This window comes from Camelina sativa, chromosome 19 (genome assembly GCF_030686135.1).
Source record: "Camelina sativa cultivar CO46 ecotype springtype chromosome 19, ASM3068613v1".
In the NCBI taxonomy this organism is placed as follows: Eukaryota; Viridiplantae; Streptophyta; class Magnoliopsida; order Brassicales; family Brassicaceae; genus Camelina; species Camelina sativa.
The window spans coordinates 26,190,958-26,208,917 of NC_141898.1; the positions used below are offsets into that span (position 1 = coordinate 26,190,958).

General features: G+C 37.9%; 3 protein-coding genes and 1 pseudogene across 24 annotated transcripts; 1 reads left to right on the plus strand and 3 right to left on the minus strand.

The window, feature by feature from the left end:
* Positions 1–43: 43 nt before the first annotated feature.
* Positions 44–3,371, plus strand: LOC104766847 (putative N-acetyl-gamma-glutamyl-phosphate reductase, chloroplastic). Its single transcript, XM_010490815.3, has 14 exons — positions 44–495; positions 673–843; positions 1,143–1,250; positions 1,359–1,445; positions 1,531–1,581; positions 1,658–1,729; positions 1,814–1,933; positions 2,015–2,075; positions 2,163–2,243; positions 2,322–2,401; positions 2,476–2,565; positions 2,640–2,768; positions 2,855–2,989; positions 3,091–3,371. The coding sequence occupies exons 1-13, from the start codon at positions 439–441 to the stop codon at positions 2,960–2,962; spliced, it is 1,215 nt and encodes a 404-aa protein (XP_010489117.1). The 5' UTR covers positions 44–438; the 3' UTR covers positions 2,963–2,989; positions 3,091–3,371.
* Positions 3,319–8,964, minus strand: LOC104766848 (golgin candidate 1). 8 transcript variants are annotated; one of them, XR_015590402.1, is made up of 21 exons: positions 8,542–8,964; positions 8,379–8,459; positions 8,008–8,057; positions 7,260–7,907; positions 7,084–7,146; positions 6,862–6,939; positions 6,549–6,752; positions 6,356–6,408; positions 6,171–6,245; positions 6,011–6,082; positions 5,691–5,753; positions 5,507–5,605; positions 5,098–5,175; positions 4,931–4,999; positions 4,521–4,571; positions 4,334–4,429; positions 4,171–4,247; positions 4,043–4,088; positions 3,844–3,942; positions 3,712–3,756; positions 3,319–3,627 (listed from the first exon to the last, which is right to left on the minus strand). XR_015590402.1 is itself a non-coding variant. In XM_087500381.1 (21 exons), exons 1-21 carry the CDS (start codon positions 8,567–8,569, stop codon positions 3,571–3,573), a joined length of 2,133 nt encoding a protein of 710 aa, XP_087356507.1. In that variant the 5' UTR covers positions 8,570–8,964; the 3' UTR covers positions 3,319–3,570. The 8 variants fall into 8 exon arrangements, 1 of the variants encoding a protein (XP_087356507.1); XR_015590401.1 differs by having other exon boundaries at positions 4,521–4,568; positions 6,011–6,086; XR_015590404.1 differs by having other exon boundaries at positions 6,011–6,086.
* Positions 8,965–10,687: 1,723 nt separating this feature from the next.
* On the minus strand, positions 10,688–11,462 carry LOC104766846 (pathogenesis-related protein 1 pseudogene; annotated as a pseudogene). Its single transcript, XR_015590725.1, has one exon. The product of XR_015590725.1 is annotated as a pathogenesis-related protein 1 pseudogene (transcript).
* A 1,225-nt stretch (positions 11,463–12,687) lies between these two features.
* Positions 12,688–17,907, minus strand: LOC147921050 (uncharacterized). 14 transcript variants are annotated; one of them, XR_015590413.1, is made up of 10 exons: positions 17,560–17,694; positions 16,634–17,469; positions 16,493–16,550; positions 16,360–16,407; positions 16,202–16,258; positions 16,046–16,093; positions 15,789–15,950; positions 15,638–15,686; positions 13,591–15,537; positions 12,688–13,511 (listed from the first exon to the last, which is right to left on the minus strand). XR_015590413.1 is itself a non-coding variant. In XM_087500388.1 (9 exons), exons 6-9 carry the CDS (start codon positions 16,053–16,055, stop codon positions 13,451–13,453), a joined length of 282 nt encoding a protein of 93 aa, XP_087356514.1. In that variant the 5' UTR covers positions 16,056–16,093; positions 16,202–16,258; positions 16,360–16,410; positions 16,493–16,550; positions 16,634–17,469; positions 17,560–17,694; the 3' UTR covers positions 12,688–13,450. The 14 variants fall into 14 exon arrangements, 7 of the variants coding, with proteins under 7 accessions (XP_087356514.1, XP_087356513.1, XP_087356511.1 ...); XR_015590412.1 differs by having other exon boundaries at positions 13,602–15,537; positions 17,549–17,694; XR_015590411.1 differs by having other exon boundaries at positions 16,202–16,410.
* Positions 17,908–17,960: the final 53 nt, after the last annotated feature.

Below are 17,960 nucleotides of genomic sequence, written 5' to 3' on the forward strand. Positions count from 1 at the left end.
GCTAACGACGAGAAAATATCACGTTTTCTGCTAGAATCGTTGCGGCTGCGTCCCGACACGTGGGTTAAATCCACGAGTTTCTCTAAAAAACGACGTCGTTGCATCTAGGGTTGACAGCTCAAAGCGACGTCGCTTCTGTTCTTTGTTTTTGCGTTCCACAATCTTTGTCGTCCGACTCCGACGAAGTCAGTGGACGAAGAGTTTAGTGGGGTATTTTGATTTTACTGCAATAATTGTATCCTTTTCTTTTCTTTTTAGCATTGAGTGTTTTGAGAAATTGTTTTGATGGAAAGGATATGAGATTAGGGTTCTATCTCAATCTCAGTTTACATTGAAGAGAAGCCAAGATAAAAAAAAAAAAAAAAAAAAAAAAAATTGTCTTTCGTATACATACGTCCGATTCTGGCATTTGCTATTTTGCATAATTGAATCAAAAGAATGAGTACTGCGTCGGCTTTTAGTTCAATTTGCTTCGAACGAGGATGTTGGTTCCAGGTTTGTTTCTATAATTCTTATCATTTCTGATTTTTTTTTTTTCCGTTGAATCCACATTGATGAAGTTCAAACTAATTTTGATCCCCTAATTAAGATCATTGGTTGTAGCTTGTTTTTGTTATTTTTATGCAATCTGATAATCATACAAATGTGGGTTTTCTCTTGTTTTGTGCAAAGGGGGGAAGGAAGATTCGTGTAGCGGATAAGCGAGTCAATAAGCTTACTTTGGGATCCCATGTGGCTTCTTTATCTTCAAAGAGCTTCAGAGTTTCAGCCAATAGCTCTGCTAAACCAGAAAAGGATATTCGGATTGGTCTTCTTGGTGCTAGTGGCTACACTGGTGCTGAGGTTTGTGCAATGTTCTTCTCTCTTCTGTTTCAAAGTTTACTCTTTTGGTTTTGAAATGAATCAGAGCTCAAGTGGTATGCATTTTGTTGCAAGTATGTGGCTTTTTTTTGGGTTTTGTCCTCCTTATTCAGCTTAAGCAGTAAACATATGCTAGGTTTAGCTTTTATTCCGGGAAAAGAAAGATATTAGTAGTCATTGGTTTTTAAGGTTTTTCAGAACTTCATGGGAAAGAATGGATGAGGTCTCTAAGTTTTGAATTTAGCAAATGATTTGGGATACCTTTTTTTATTGAATGGCAGATCGTCAGGCTTCTTGCAAATCATACGCATTTCCAGGTCACTCTGATGACTGCTGATAGAAAAGCTGGCCAGTCAATGGAAAGCGTTTTCCCGCACCTGAGAGCTCAAGTATAAGTGATTTCTATCCCTTGTACAATTCCAAGAGATGAATCTGTTCAATGATACTTTGTTATGGCATATAGTGGTCAACTGATTAAACCTTTTTCCTGTCCTCAGAAACTACCTAGATTGATCTCGGTGAAGGATGCAGATTTTTCTACTGTGGACGCTGTATTCTGCTGTTTGCCTCATGGAACAACACAGGTCCATATGCCATTTTATGCTTCCGTTACCACTTGTTTCAAAGCTTTTCCTAGCTTAACAGAAATGAGTGTGTTAATTTTGCTAGGAAATCATCAAGGAACTGCCCAGCGCGTTAAAAATTGTTGACCTTTCAGCGGTAATGCCCTAGAGAAATGGCTTTTTTGTTTTTGTTTTTCTATATGTGATATGCTTATCTAAAATACACTTTTTAGGACTTCCGGCTGCGTAATATTTCAGAATACGAAGAATGGTATGGTCAACCACACCAGGCAGTAGAGTTACAGGTACCTTTCTCAAAAGATATTGCTTGATTCTGTGTCTGTTGTGTTCATAATGCTTACACTTACCAAGTGTCATGCTGCGTTCAGAAAGAAGTTGTGTATGGTCTAACAGAGATTCTAAGGGAGGACATAAAAAAGGCACGCCTTGTAGCTAACCCAGGCTGTTACCCGACTTCGATTCAACTTCCTCTTGTTTCTTTAATGAAGGTTTATTTGTCTATTCTTTTCTGGAATGCTATTTTGTCTAGTCTTCAATCAACTCCACTCAGTGTGCTTACTTTGATGCAGGCAAATCTCATCAAACATGAAAACATTATTATCGACGCAAAATCTGGTGTTAGTGGAGCAGGTTTGAGCTTACTCCGCGACCTTTATTTATGAACAATGATGCAGTAGAATGTTTCTAGTTTCTTGACTGATATGAAAATATCATCAGGACGTGGTGCGAAGGAGGCAAATCTTTACTCTGAGATAGCTGAAGGCATTTCTTCTTATGGTGTCACACGACATCGCCATGGTATGTAACCATTTGATTATTACGCTGAGTAAAATTTGGTTCTGTGATTTGAATTTAACTGTCTGTTTTATTTTGTAGTTCCTGAAATTGAACAGGGATTATCTGATGTTGCACAATCAAAAGTAACAGTCAGTTTTACGCCGCATCTCATGCCAATGGTACATAAATCTTAAACCTGTTCTCTATGGTTTTAGCCTCAAAACGTATTTATTGGTCTTTGTTGTTTATGTAGATCCGCGGAATGCAATCAACTATATATGTGGAAATGGCACCTGGGGTTACAACTGAAGACTTACACCAGCAATTGAAGACGTCTTATGAGGTGATGATTACTCTTGTGTTGTAAGCCAATTACTACGTTTTGTTACTCGTTATGTTTCACGAGATGTTTTGTAGGATGAAGAATTTGTCAAAGTGTTGGATAAAGGAGTAGTTCCTCGGACACACAACGTTAGAGGATCCAACTATTGTCATATGAATGTCTATCCTGATCGAATCCCTGGAAGAGCTATCATAATCTCAGTGGTAATTGAGCATAGCTATGCTCTGTTATAAATTCATCTTTAACTTTTCCACAATGTCAGTGTATAAAAAGCTCTTTGGTGTTGCAGATTGATAATCTGGTGAAAGGAGCTTCGGGACAAGCGTTGCAGAATCTTAACATAATGTTGGGATATCCCGAAACAACGGGACTCCTACAACAGCCACTTTTCCCTTGAGTTATTCCAAATTCCCGCTTTAAAACGGTGAAAGAACTTATTTTCTTTGGTTGCTCCGCTTCTAGAAGGTTTCTTCTGTCGTTTACCTTAACCCCTTCTAATTTTCTTATTTTTACACTTATCTTCAGATGACAAACCTGAAGCTGTTTGGGACGGCATTGTGGAGCATAAATAGGGTTATTATAAAGACAAAAAAGCTCTTCTCTTCTCATTACAAACAAAAGGTTTTGTTGTATGTTAGTTATTTAAGTTGAACAATAATCTTTTCTCTTGTTTAATTTATTGTCTTCTTGGAATAAATATGTATCTTCAATGTGAGTTCGAACTGGTCTGGTTCAATAGACATAGGTTCAAGATGCTTTTAAAACCATGCATATCAATAAAGCGTGTATAAGCCTCATTTACCAAACATTATGTTCTTCACATTCCAACGGTTAGAATTTAGAAAGAGACAAAAATTTTCTGTGCAATATGGAACACAGTGAGAAGCAGCCTCTATATAAAAAGTTCAAAACCTTCTCTATAATCCATAGTTATGCTTCTTTCTTCGACACTTCTCACTCAGCAATCTATTGAAAACCCCATTGGTTGCTTTCTTATGGAATCTGTTATGGTCTGAATACGTTGTTGGTCATTTCCGCAACTTCCTGGGCCTCAGCTTGTTCCTACACCAAAAACCATGAGATTAGGAATGACAACAATTTGAATTCCATGACTGTGATGTGAGTTTTAATGTAAGCCAGCCGTACCTGGAGCCGGTGTATTAGATACATCAAGAAGAGATGAACAAAGACCTGCAAATTCATAAATGATGTTGATTAACGGCTCCATAAACTCACAAGTACCGCAAATGAGATTGAATAGGTAAGCGAGCGCCTCACAAGGTAAAAGAGTAGGAAAATCCGCGCAATCGGGTACCGCCAAAGGAACCTTGTGGCTCTTACAGCTCCTGAGTCTAACAGTTTCACTGCATTTTGGAACTGAAGAGAGAAGGCAAACAAAGAAATAAAACAGAAGAAAAAAAGTTAAAAGTGAATGATGAACAGCAGAGTTTTTCTAAATGGGCTCCTAAATTTCTACCTGTGTGCTTGCTGTAGCCATGTGTCGATGATACAACGGAAGAGGCCTGAAATTGTTTTAGTTAAGTATCGAAGAACAAACACAGCATAAATGTAGACATTAGCACATAAGACAAGTTTAATACGTACTCGAGTGTCTTTATCTCAGAATCTTCTTCCCAAGTTGCTGATGGGCGCCGTGAAACCCTGCTTTTTTCTACCTCTACCTGAATCAACAAGTTTAGAACCTTTCTTGTAAGTAGCATGGAAAGCAAAAGCACATAAATTAACTGTAAGAGCTTTGATGTCAGACCTGTGCTTCGTGTAGACGTTTCACCTCTTTATCTAACTGAAACTCTGCTGCAGCCTTCTCACTCGCCATAGTCTCCAGTTGCGTTTGCTTGTAGTACTGAATTAAAACCCAGTGACCAGAAGCTATCAGACAACTCCCGAATATGACTTTGATATAAAGAATCGGTAAATTCTCTTGTTCACTTTACCAGTAAATCTGTTAGTTCACGGTAGCGTTTCTCCAGCTCCGTATGCTCCTACTAGGTCAAGGGTATATAACCATTATGCTCATGTTAAATAATCATATGCATTAAAGGTACCACTTGACGAGCAAAAGCAAAATAAATCAATTAATCATAGTCACTTCTGTTCACAAGACCATCGAAAGAATCTTTCACACAAAAGATTCAAAAGAGTTGACAGGACAATGATATTTACTGCATTCAATATAATCAAAATGGGTTTAATAGAGAACTACCAGGTCTACCTTATCCAATTAATAAAAATTGAAGAGTAGTAATTAGGAAATCTCATAATTATAGACTATGAGAAACAAACAATCAGAAACTGTTAATGCGTTCACAAGAAAAGACAGACTCTCAGAAACTGTAAATGTCACCTGACGTGAGTAATGTTCTGCATCCCTCTTCATGGCTGCCATTTCAACTCTCAACTTTTGCATTTCAGCCTATAACAAACGAACAGATCATGTGTAAATAATAATGCTAGTATAGCACAAACAACAAATACTTCATGTCATCAAGGATTCCAATGTTAGTAACATACCTCCATTGAAGAAAGTTTCTCCTCAGCATCTCTTTGACCTTGCCGAGCACGGTCCACTTCGTCCTGCCATGCTTGAATCTGCATATTTAAAAGTTACTTCTCTGGAGTAGCTAAAATCTGAACTTTGAAAAGCTGATAAAGTTGTTTTTCAAGGTTCCAATATTTCTCACTTTTGGAATTTGATTTCGATAACACCTGGTGCTTTATTATATGAAACGACCCATATAAAAAAATACAATAGAAGATTTAAACTCAAGCTACATGAGTTATCAAAGTTACCAAGGGATCATAAATACTTTGTGCATATATGTTCTATAGTTTTTACTTCTAACAGAAAATTTCAAAGTGTGCCACTAACTCATAAGTAAACTTCCACAATGTTCGAGCCTGATAACCTAATATAACATACCTGGATCACTTGGTTTGCTTCATCTGGGGCTTTCTTTTGTCCTCTGCGAGCACGAACTTCCATATCTTGCAGCTCTTGATTTAGAGATGTACATTCAGCCTGAGTATTATTTGCCAATTATTTGCATTAAATTCAAATATATGTAGATGCAGGAACAAATCCCATTGAAGATAAGTTCATCTACCTCAAGTAATGCCCCCTTCTGTTCCAGATCTGCCACTTTTGCTGTCCTTTCATCAGCAATTCTCTAAAATACCAGCCAATTGAAAAGTCAAATCAAAGTAGTTTTTGAGAAATAAAAGTTCCACAAAGAATCTTTACATTGTTCGTGAATATGTAGTATATGAATATACGAAGGTTTTATAACTTTCCTTGTTAAAAAAGACAAACACAATTTACAAAAGAGAAAGCCAACAGTCAGAAACTAACAGCATATTAAGTTGGATGGCCTATTTGAAATGTAAACAACTGATAGTAGCGCTCAATCCAAGAATTATGTCTCACCTGAATTCTAACAAGTGCTGTGGAAGCATCCACAGCTCTGTGCTCTAGGTCCCTTTCCCTTTCCATGGCAGCCTGTCTTAGAAAGAGCAATTCATGTAAAAGAAAAAAATAATATAATGTTTCCATTGGAAAAAGTTTTCGCATCTTTCAGGCAACAAACCATCTTTGTGGCATTATGTGCAGAATGCTCCTCTTCGGCTCTCCTTTCAGTAGTGGCAAGCTCCTCCCGCAATGCCTGGAATAAGAAAATATTAATTCTATGGTCTGAGGACGTAATATGTTTATATTTGTATATAGCAAACAGCAAATTATTGGAAGTCATTAATGAAAAAAATATAGTAATACCTGCATCATCCTAGTCTCAGCCAATTCTCTGTTTCTCATAATAGACTCCATGTCTGCCTAATAAAAGTAAATGATTTTACTAAAAGTTGGTTTGGCAACTGAAGAGAGGAAGTAACTAACACCATTGAAGACGCATGGTATGTTATAATAGGTAACACAAAAGAAATTTCGAGTAAGTGAGAGGCCTAGAAACCTGGAGAGACGACAATTTTCCTTCGTTCAGAGCAGACTTATTTTTCAGGGCATCCATTGCGCTGACAAGTGCTTCTATCTCTGAGTTCTTAGCTGCTAGTGCCTCAACCATGTTTGACTCTACTTTCGTCACTTCACTTTTAGCAGCTGACGTATCTTTTTGCAACTGTCTAATGCTAGCTTCATAGGACTTGGTAAGCTCTTGCTATTACAATAAAAACGAAGAAATAAAATTAGGTGCACTGCCCACCTTCAAGTATCACTTTTACTTTTTCTTATCTGGGTCAAAAGAAACTCAAACTTTTGAAATTTACCTCTGCATTGAGAAGCTCTTCCAATTGTGCATTTTCCGCCTTAATTTCTTGAAGACGGGATGAAAGTCCAGCACAAACCTAAAAGCAAATTAAGACAAAAGAAGGATACATCTGAAATTGGTCAGGTCCAACCACAGGCATGGATAAATCCTATCTTACATATGAAAGAGTGTTTAACCACCAATTCCATGCGGTAAACTACCAATGGATATTTGAGCTTACCCTTGCTAACCTGGCTTCTTTTGACTGCCCAGTGGAAACTGTAGCTTTTAGCAACCCCTGGGCCTAGAATTAGTAGAAAGATTGATCAACAGACTTTTAAGAAGACAACATACATTGAAAGTCAAGTGGCAGACATAGCATTTGCCATTTTCTTCATTATCCCGAGACTAACTAACCTCTTCAAGTTGATCTTGAATCTTCATAATCGTCTTATCAGCTCTAAGATCCTTCTCTCTCTCCAGAACGGTTGAGGTTTCAGGAACTTTCTGTTCCTGTTCTTTCTCCAGATTGATTGAAGTGCCAGCTTTCGCCTCATCACCCGCGCTCTGAGCAACATTCCCTTCACCAATCGGAGATACATGCACTACAGATTCCAATTTCTCCAGGTCAGTTTTTGAAGAATCATCTAATTCTCTTTGAGCGCCTTTTTTGGGAGCATCAACCAGGTTCTCACTGACAGCGACCTCAATTTCTTTGTCAGGTAAAGATGGTGATGGTTGCACCAAAAAATCATTTGGAATATCTCCATCAGCATGCTTTGACTCAGCTCCATCACCGTCCACAACAGATTCTGAAGCTACCACAGCGGCATTGTCACTTTTTGTATCTGCCGCTGACTGTGGAAGTGATTGAACCCTCTGAACATCTACATCAATCGGTTCAATCTCTGTTTTCTGCAAAACAGGCCCTGATGAAGAGGCCTCTTCAGTGGAAACAGAACTTTTAGATGGAGGAACCTCTGACTGTGATACCACTGGGCCGGATTGATCACCAAAAAAATCTCTTTTGCTAGAAGATTCTTCTTTTACAAGTTTCTGTCGAGCCTACAAATACATTCCACAACAAAGAAGTTCATCTTAATACTTAAGTACTGATAAAACAAGCAAAGATAACAACTTATGGACGATAGATCGACGGTCATACCTTTTTCTTTGAATTGGTTCTCTTCCCTTGGAGCCCTTTTCTCCCGGAAGCTTTAGCCATCCCAAAGAAAGACAAACACAAAATAAGAGACATATACATTGACTATATAAGTTTAAAATAAAGATATAAGCGTCAAGCTTTGCTTATATCAACACTCCACGACAATTCCCAATGTATATTAAGTATAACTTCTCACAGAGTTACTTGAAGTTCATCAAATTATTGGAATTTACAACAGCACAATTTGTATAAGACATTTCCAAGATTCTTCTGACATTTTCAAAATGTAATCACAGAGATCAAACAAGTTCCAAATATAAAGCTTTTGCACCACAGTTATGTGAAATCAGAGTAATCACTCCCCACAGTACCTGGCAACTGCAACTCGCTCTGTTCTTCCGAAAAATCTTCAACCACAGATTTTGCTCTTCGATCCACAACCTCAAATAAATCTAACGAAAAAAAATTTAACGGAAACTTCAAAATTGGTATCCCGATATGAACGAATGCAGATTAACCCACTACAAACTTTACCTTCGGCAGCTTTAAGCCAAGAAGCCATTGATGATCAATCAAATTAGTAGAAGGTAAACTCCCGACACAAAGGAGCTTGCTTCCATGCACCACCGGGCTCAATTCGCGATTTTGATGTTATAGAAATAACCAATCGTATCGCGGGATCGAGTTCTGATCTCTGTAAACAGAGTTTTTGTTCCAAAGGAGAATCAAATAGAAAGGCGACGAACGAGTTCTTCAGATGTTTTCCCACTTGAATACGCATATGAGCGAACGAGGAAGAACTCAGATCGTTGATCCGGTGATGTCACGACCACCGGAGTTACAGTGGTCTAGCTGATCGTGGCCGTCCAATTTGGGATTATGAGATTTTGATTTTCTCTTAAAGTTAAAATGAAAACGACGCTGTTTTGAACTATTGACTAACGTAATGAATGAAACAGATTAGTACGTCGTCGTTTGTTCTACTTTATAAAGGAAAAAAATAACGCCCATTTTTGTTTTTCTATGCCACGCAAATTGAAAAATATAGAGGGCAGACATAACGCCCATTGTGAATTCTTTTCTTGCCTCATCGTCCTAGATGGACACTTTAACTCCTTGTGAAGTGAAGGGGTCAAAGACTTTTCTACTACTATATCATCATAATGTCAGGAGGAAACGATATCTTCAAAGATGACTAGCTAGCTAGCTACTACCACTTGTAAAGGGGTTAAGGATCGTCTCGCCATTTTAGTTTTATAATCCAACCAAAGCCTGAGCAGAGACTATATATCTAGTTTTTAACAACTATTTGTTCTACCCGGCTATTAATGGAACCACCTTCGGTACTAACTACCAAGGTCCTTGAAATGGTTTTTTTTTATCAAGATTTTTTCAAATATATAACGTAACATAAAATCCATGAAAATTCTTGTATGTTGCTTCCATTTACTCTTTGTGGATTCACCCCAAAAAATAAGATAGTAAGAATTTGAGAACATTAACTGTAGTAAAAGAATAGATTTTGTTTGAGTACATTATAATTCACTAGTAAAGTCTATATTTGACAACTTACCACATAAGTTTTGTTTTAGATGGGCACTTAGCTTTTCAGGTTTGCACTTGAAATATCTTGATTTTGATAAGTTATGTTATGATTGCATCTCGAACAATTGCATCTGTTCTGATTTTGATAAGTTATGTTATGTGGCACCCAATAATCTCACTTAGCCTTATATTTTTCGAATTTCATAGAATACCAACCAAACTTGCCACAAACGTAACGTCACTTCTTTTATTTTTCTGTTGAATGACAATGAACCGATAGTACAATGGCCTATTTATCTCACTCAAAGGGTGGGGAAATTGAACTTCCGAAGTGAAAACGTGACGGCCATTTATAGTCTTTTTTAAGTTTCAACTAGGCTAAAGGCGCCTCTCAACTCTCAAGGTAGCGTCACGTAAAAACTATATATGCATAATTCTCTTTCTTGAAAAGATAAAAGCATTTCTCTTTTGGTACCTTTTAAAAGTCTTAACTCTAGTTCAATGGAGTTAGTTCTTAGAATAAGCCACTAAACCGACCCATTAGAAATTTCATTTCTTTATTGACTGGTTTTATCAAAAAAGAGTAAATCATTTTAGTAAATTAGAGAAGTGTATGCCCACAGCCACAGGCTATATAAAAAGTTGTGTTATCTAGCCTATTATAAATGTATATAGGATGCTTAGAATCTCATAGCCGCTTTAACCGCATCATAAAGCTCCCCAAGACAGAAATTTGCTGCATAATATCTGCTAGAATTGTGCGTACTTCTAATTTTAATACATCAAATAACGCAATATTAAAAAAAAAACTAACAACATACCATCACATTCGTAAATGCTCCTAATCTTATTTACTGGAAGCGCCATTTTTCATGTCTTAGGTACTTTTTCACAATTGATTTACTAGCTCTTAGATACCAATGACTAAATACGAAGGAAAATAACTCCAAAGTTGATATTTATGAAAATAACCCCCAATATTGACTTTCAAGAAAATATTGAAATTCATCTATAAGAAAAAAAGTTCATACATTACCATATGAAAGTATATATGTAATTACAATTTATTTAATCGACTTTTTATAGTCTTGTTCTATCGCATTTTATTTTAAAAGATCTCACAACAAGAACAATATATACAAATTATAGATTATCATTATATATAAAGAAGAGTAACATATGGGTATAATTGATCAGTAATTCAATATAATACTTTTGATCAAATCATATGTTACACCATATGAAGTCTTTTTGAATCATTCAAACCAACATATCAATAGGGACGCGTATTCGCATCACCCACTGGCATAGGATAATAGTCACATACAATATATATTAACTCATTATCATGACACCTGAACGAGCCACAACCGATACTGAACGATTGATTGGCCACCATCTGAGTGTAGTGTCCGCATTCATCTTTGCACTTGTTGGTGGCATAATCGTAGTTTCGCTTCTCCGTATACCAATAATTTGCCGCGATCGGACCGCTCATTTGGTCCTCAGGCTGGACCCATCCCGCGGCTATATTCTCCCCGTAAGGTCCACCTGAATGTCTCATGGAGCTGTAGTCGCAGACTCCAGCTTTGGCTTGTCTGTTTGCGAAGTTCTGTGCGTAGGCCGCTACGGTTTTGTTCCACACCAATGGAGCCACCCCGACCTCTGCTCGGATCTTGTTGTGGATCTTTACCGTTTTATTCGGTTGCACATCATCGATTGGTCTTACCTTAGGTAAACCATAGGCTCGAGTTAAAAGAACAGAGAATAGTGTCATTACGACGAAGCTATAACGAATAGACGACATTTTTGTTATGTTTTGTTGTATAATTTGTTTTTGGAACTTATGGTCTGATTGTTCTTACTTCATCCTCCTTTTGTAGGCCTAAGCAATTAATTAAAAAGGCTCTGCAACTAAATATTTAGATTATAAAATTAACTAGGATGAACAAAAAGTTGGCTAAAAAACAAAATTCAATTTTTTTTATTAAAAAACAAAAAACAAAAAGTTTGTTTGGTGTGTACGAGCGAATTTGGAATCATTCATTAGTCAATCTCACACAATTAAATTTCGAAATCCCTTCTAATAACATAATTGTAGGGTAAATTATAGTTTTAGTATAAGATCTTAGATTTCAGAATTAACAAAAGAAAATTTGATGGCTATATATATATATATATATCAAGAATTAAATGCATCCTATCATTTCATAGATAAGACTTTTTCAATTCTATATGACTTTATAGATTTTGATTTTTATAAGAAAAGGTTAAAATGAATTCCCAAAATATTGTAGATTGTGATTATTAGTTTAATTTTCTTTCTTTAAAGATTTATCACCAAAATTAAAAGAAAATAAAATCAAAGCTTTGAATGATGAGTAATATTTAGAAAATGATTTAAATAACATACTAGTCAGTTAATTTTTATTATTTTTCAAGAACATCTAATATATATATATATATATATATATATGTGTGTGTGAATTTATATTCAGGTGTTAACATATTGACAATACCACAATACCAATACAAACCACCAGATACATCGATCATACATGTAATGGCTGTTATAGTCAATTCAATTAGGTTGAGGGATAGTAATCCAACTGAGGGATAAATTGTAATCCTAGATGTATGAAAGAGTCCCAAAAACAACTTTATGGTAAAACATTTTCTATACAAAAATATATGAAAACAATTATAAGTTTTCTTGTAAATGCTTACTCGTAGTCGTAGATTCAGGTAATTAAACACAAAAAGTCAGAATCAATTACGCAAAACACGACCGTTAATCCCACCAAAAGTCGATCTCTGATTGGTCGTAAGAAATTAATCATTTTATCATTAGTTCTATATGTGTATCAACAAGACTTGTAAGCAACGTATAATCCATCTAGTCTTCGTAATATTATAATTCACGTGAATTTTATTCAACACCCGTGATTAGTTCTTGCCTTCATTCTCGGTAAGTAATTGTTGACTCTTTCATTTTCTTAGCATTGGATCATAGAATGTTCATTTATTTCTTGCTTCGTATAATCATGTGTCCGTGCTTCAAGTTCTGAAGAAGATTGTATAACGTTTTTGTTTGAAGTTGTGATTTGCAAAGTTTTTGTTTAGGCGCTCAACAAATTTTACAATGCCCAAAAAAAAAATATAGTATTATTTTGTTATGTTCAAAAGAAATAACTCAAACATGCGTTTTCTTATGTTTGATAGTTGATACAATGCTAATACAAACCACTAGATTACAAACTTACTATGTAGCTTATAATTGGGTCTATACTCACGTTACACATTTGACACCGTATTAATTCTTTTTGATTAGTCCGGATGCGATTCATCAATAGGGACGAGTATTGGCATCACCCATTGGCCTAGGAGCATAGTTACATACGACCCAAACATACTCATTATTAAAACACCTGACCGTACCACAACCGAGGTGTGTCGATTGATTAGCCACAATCTGAGTGTAATGCCCACACACATCACTACATCTGTTGGTTGCATAATTGTAATAAGGCTTCTCCGTCAACCAAAACTTAGTCGCGATCGGACCGCTCATGGTGTCGACAGGTTGGACCCACCCGGCGGCTATATTCTCGCCGTAGGTTCCATCGGTGGAATGTTTCATGGCGCAGTCTCCGGATCGTTCGTTAGCGTAGCTTTGTGCATGGGCAGCAAGTGTTGTTGGGTTTGACAAACACAAAACAAATGGGCCTTAATGGGCCAGACGAAATTGGCATTAAGGAAAGGAGAATAAGATTCTGGAAATGATTTGGCCCAATGCATACATGTATAAGTGTGTTTCATCGATCAATAAAGTGGAGGTAGGTGAGAGACAAGACATCAAAAAGAGTTCTAGAGAAAGAGAAGAAAAAAGGGTTCTTCTTCAAGAAGCTTTCTCCTTCTTTGTTGTGTTCTTGTTCTTGTATCCTCTTGTGTACCAAAATCTGTAAACCAAAGAACATCACAAGTTAGTGGTGTGTGTAACCTCTTCATATAGTGGAAGTTGTGGGAGACAATTCCCACCCGAGACGTACGGGTTAGAGGCCGGGAACTCGGTGATCAAATTCTCTTGTGTCATCATGTGTCATGTTCAAGTTTTAGATATGTGAATCTTTAATCGGGTGTGAGGCGATGAGGGACCAAAAGCAACAATTATCCTCACAAGTGGTATCAGAGCACAGGCTCTCTGATTCATAAGATCTAAAGGAGGAGGAAGAAGATGACAGTTAAAGGTTGAAGTCATCTTGTGTGGAGGATAACAGATTCTCAGGTGAAGGTTGAGTCTGTAGCAGAGATCTCAGGTTAGGAGATCAGAAAGATCCTCTAATGACACGACACAAGAGAGTTGCATCAAGGGAGAGTTATGGTTATGGTTCAGGTCCAAGTATGCCAGCATAAAAAAAAAAAAAAAAAAGTTGGAGACTAGTGCAGAAGACACAAGATCTTGAAGGCGTTCTTGATCTGTGAAGACTAAATCAACGGTGAGTTGGTTTAAGGTGGAGTTTCTCTGCAGTAAGTTCGATTCAAGTTTAAGAAAGCATGGGTTAAGGTGACTAACTCAAGGCTGTGGAAAGAGGAATCGAATAATCATCCAAAAGGCTCAAGTCGGCGCTGCCATCACAAGGTATTTGTGATGTTCTTTACTGAAGTTTCAGGATACTCAAGGCTGCTTAAGTTGAAGGAATCTTAGCTTGGAAGAACACAAGGAGATAGACTGAGTTTAACAATGGAGAAGTCAATATTTTTTTGCTGTGAATCAGATTGTATCTTGCTTGTCTGGTTGTTGAAAGTCAGTAAGTTTGGTGTTCAAGAAGGATGTTGAAGATTCAAGGAAAAAAATCAGAGCAGATGAGTATGAGGCTAGAAACTGCTTGAGGCAAAGCAGGTCGATAACTCTGAAAGAATTCAGTAAGGTTTGAGAGGTGTTGGGTGAAGAGTTTTAGTCTCAGGTTTAATGGAGGTCAATGCATGGCTGCATTGACAGAAGGAAAGGTTATACTTGTTTTCCTTTGGCATCACAAGAAGAGAATTGAGGGCTGGTTGTGAAGCAGGCATTGATGTGTTAGTGGATTCCCAAATACTAAGGAAAAGTATTGTGTAGAATGGTGTTTTACAGCGGTAAAAGGGTTGTCACAAGTGTGGTGTGACAGGAAGTTGCTGTAAAAGGGAAGTCTTTGGTGTTATGGTTTAGCAAATTGATAAGAGATTGATATTGAGTTTCCTAGTGGAGAAACCTGCTAGTAAAAGAGGATATTTAAGCACAAGAGCTGAATGAAGGTTGTATCAAAAGTCTTCCAAATGGGATCAGTTTGGAGGCGGGTTCCATCAGTGATGATGATGGCGGTACAAGATGGATTCAGGCTATGGTTGTTGAAACAAAGGCAGTAAGCTCAATCTCAGTTTTGCTAAATGTGGTGGTTACAGCAAGGAAGTGTGGCAAAGGCTGTAAGCTGGTGATGAGTGTAAGACAAGTTCAAAGGAGGCAGCAATAGTTTTGAATTTGTGAGTGTGCACTGATGCAGAATAGTTTGAGCAAAGGATGAGCAAAGAAATTTGTGTCGAAAGTCTTCCTAGCTAGGTGGAGTTAGGCGGCGTGTTCTGTTGATAACAACAGCGGTACAAAGTGATGCTCAAATCAAAGGTGCTCAAACAGATGAAGAGTAAGTCAAAGACTGTTTCAAGGAAATGAAGCATAAGTGACTTAAGAGTTATTTCTGCAGTTGATTCAACAGGAAGTTTACTTGTCAGCAAGGTTCTGTTTAAACAAGATGTTTGGATCAAGGTTTGTGTCGAAAGTCTATCTAGCAAGATGGTAGCTTGATGGCGGGTTCTGTTAGGCTTAACAGCGGTACAAAGAAACGTCCAAGGCATAAGAGTTTAAACAGAAAGGTGTTGGAATCATGGATTGTCTTAAGGGCTGAGGCAAGTATGATTCAAGTTTCTGGCAAGTGGTTTACTAAGGGGTTGAATCTAAGATCAGGGCACATGTGACATAAAGGAAATCAAAACAAGGTTCCACAGCAAGTCACGGTTCCAAGAAATCCAAGGGAATGGAGAAAAGAAAAGGTACCTGTGAGTAATCAGAAGTCGCAAGGTGTAGACTCTGATTGTAGGTGGAGCTGTTTTGAAGAAAGAAAAAACCAAGTTAAGGTTTCATGGTGTCTTACAGAATTAAAAAAATCCAGAGACAAAAGAAAATGATTCAAGGTACAATTGTTTACCTGGAGTCATTGGAACAGCAAAAAGGACGAAACAGATCGTCGGAGTTGCTGCAAAGGAAGGAAAATGCAGAAGTGTGAGGAAGGGAAACAAGCCTGCTATGATCTCCTCAATGTCGTCTGAAGGAAGATACAGCTCCAGGTAACCCCAATCGACATTATACGCTGACAGGAAGAAGAACAGAGAAACAAGTCAGCTTTGGGAAATTAAAATTAAAACTATGTCGATAAAAGGAGATTAGGAGGGTTAAGGGAGTTACCTGTAGGCATCTGGTATTACTGTGAAGAGACTTAGATTCCAGGTGGAGCTGTTGGTTAAGATTCAAGGAACAACAATTTAGTTCTTCATTGTTAGTTCTTGAATTTGAAAGTATGAGCCAAGAAAAGGTGACCGATAATAAGAGGAGTTTGGTTACTTGTGGAGACTGGAGAATCAGTTGTCGAGAGTTGGAGACTGATTCCAAGTGGAGTTTCTGAGATGAAAATTCAGAAAATCCAAGTAAGGATTTTGGTGGCTCAAAGGGGGAAAACTCCAGCAGCTAGAGAGGAAGATGATTCATGGTTAGGAGATTACTTGAAGTCATCAAGGAGAAAGAAGAACATGGGATGTTCAACACTAGAGCTGCTGTGAGAGTAGACATGAAACTGAAGTTAGAGTTTCATGAGTCTTTTGGAAATCGGAAGAGACAGGGCTGTGAAGGAGTTACCTGGAAAAGGTTGTGGAGCCATGATGGAGAGTAATTGGTTCCAGGTGGAGCTCATCACCTAAAATGGATTCAAAATGGCAATTCTCAGAAGATCCTAATCACTAAGTGTCAGGAAGAGACAAGAGAGAGATTAGAGGGTACCTGAGCTGGACGGTGACGGCGATGGCGTGATTCGCGGGTGAAAACGGAACAGCTCGGGAGAAGAGGCATGGATAAGAGACAAAGTTGATGTCTCGGGTTCTACAAATTAAATCACCAAAGAGGAAAGAGAAGAGCTCCACCGGTAGTGATCGCAGCTGAAGGAGATTGCCAGCGAGAATGGTGGTGATACATGGTTCATCGAACCAAAGTTGAGATATGGAGATAATGTCTCTTGATTCACCGGAATTGGGAGCCGCCGTGAAACAGGTGGAGACTGAAGCTTGGCTTCGCCGGAAAACATGCAGGGATGACCGGAATTAGCCTCCAATTCCGCTATACCATGGGGAAGTAAGAAGCTACATCTTCTCCATGTCGAGAACGAGAGGGCTCGGTGAAAGAAAAAAAAAAAACTGGTTGCCACCGGAGAAGAGAGATGCTCACCGGATAAGGAGGCGGAGTTTGTCGGAGGAGGTTCGCTGAAGTTTGGCTTCACGAACAGAAGAAGAGGAGAGGTTGGTTTCAGATTTCTTGTTGTCGATGAGTGTTTTGTTTTGTCAAAAGGTGGAGATTGTTGTTGGGTTTGACAAACACAAAACAAATGGGCCTTAATGGGCCAGACGAAATTGGCATTAAGGAAAGGAGAATAAGATTCTGGAAATGATTTGGCCCAATGCATACATGTATAAGTGTGTTTCATCGATCAATAAAGTGGAGGTAGGTGAGAGACAAGACATCAAAGAGAGTTCTAGAGAAAGAGAAGAAAAAAGGGTTCTTCTTCAAGAAGCTTTCTCCTTCTTTGTTGTGTTCTTGTTCTTGTATCCTCTTGTGTACCAAATCTGTAAACCAAAGAACATCACAAGTTAGTGGTGTGTGTAACCTCTTCATATAGTGGAAGTTGTGGGAGACAATTCCCACCCGAGACGTACGGGTTAGAGGCCGGGAACTCGGTGATCAAATTCTCTTGTGTCATCATGTGTCATGTTCAAGTTTTAGATATGTGAATCTTTAATCGGGTGTGAGGCGATGAGAGACCAAAAGCAACAATTATCCTCACAGCAAGTTTTGGGTCCCACACCAAAGGAGCAACTCCGACCGCAGCTCGAATCTGGTTGTGAATCCTTAGCGTTTCTTGCGGTTGGAGATCATCCATTCGGTTTATGTTTCTCAAACCATAGACTTGAGTTAAGACGATGGAGAATAATGCTAATACGACGAAGCCATAACCAGAAAACGACATTATTCTCTCTTTCGTGAAGACTTAATTATCAAATCCTTTTTTCTGATAGTGTTTTTTCCTCTCCTTTTGTAACCCTCAGAAAACAAGAGC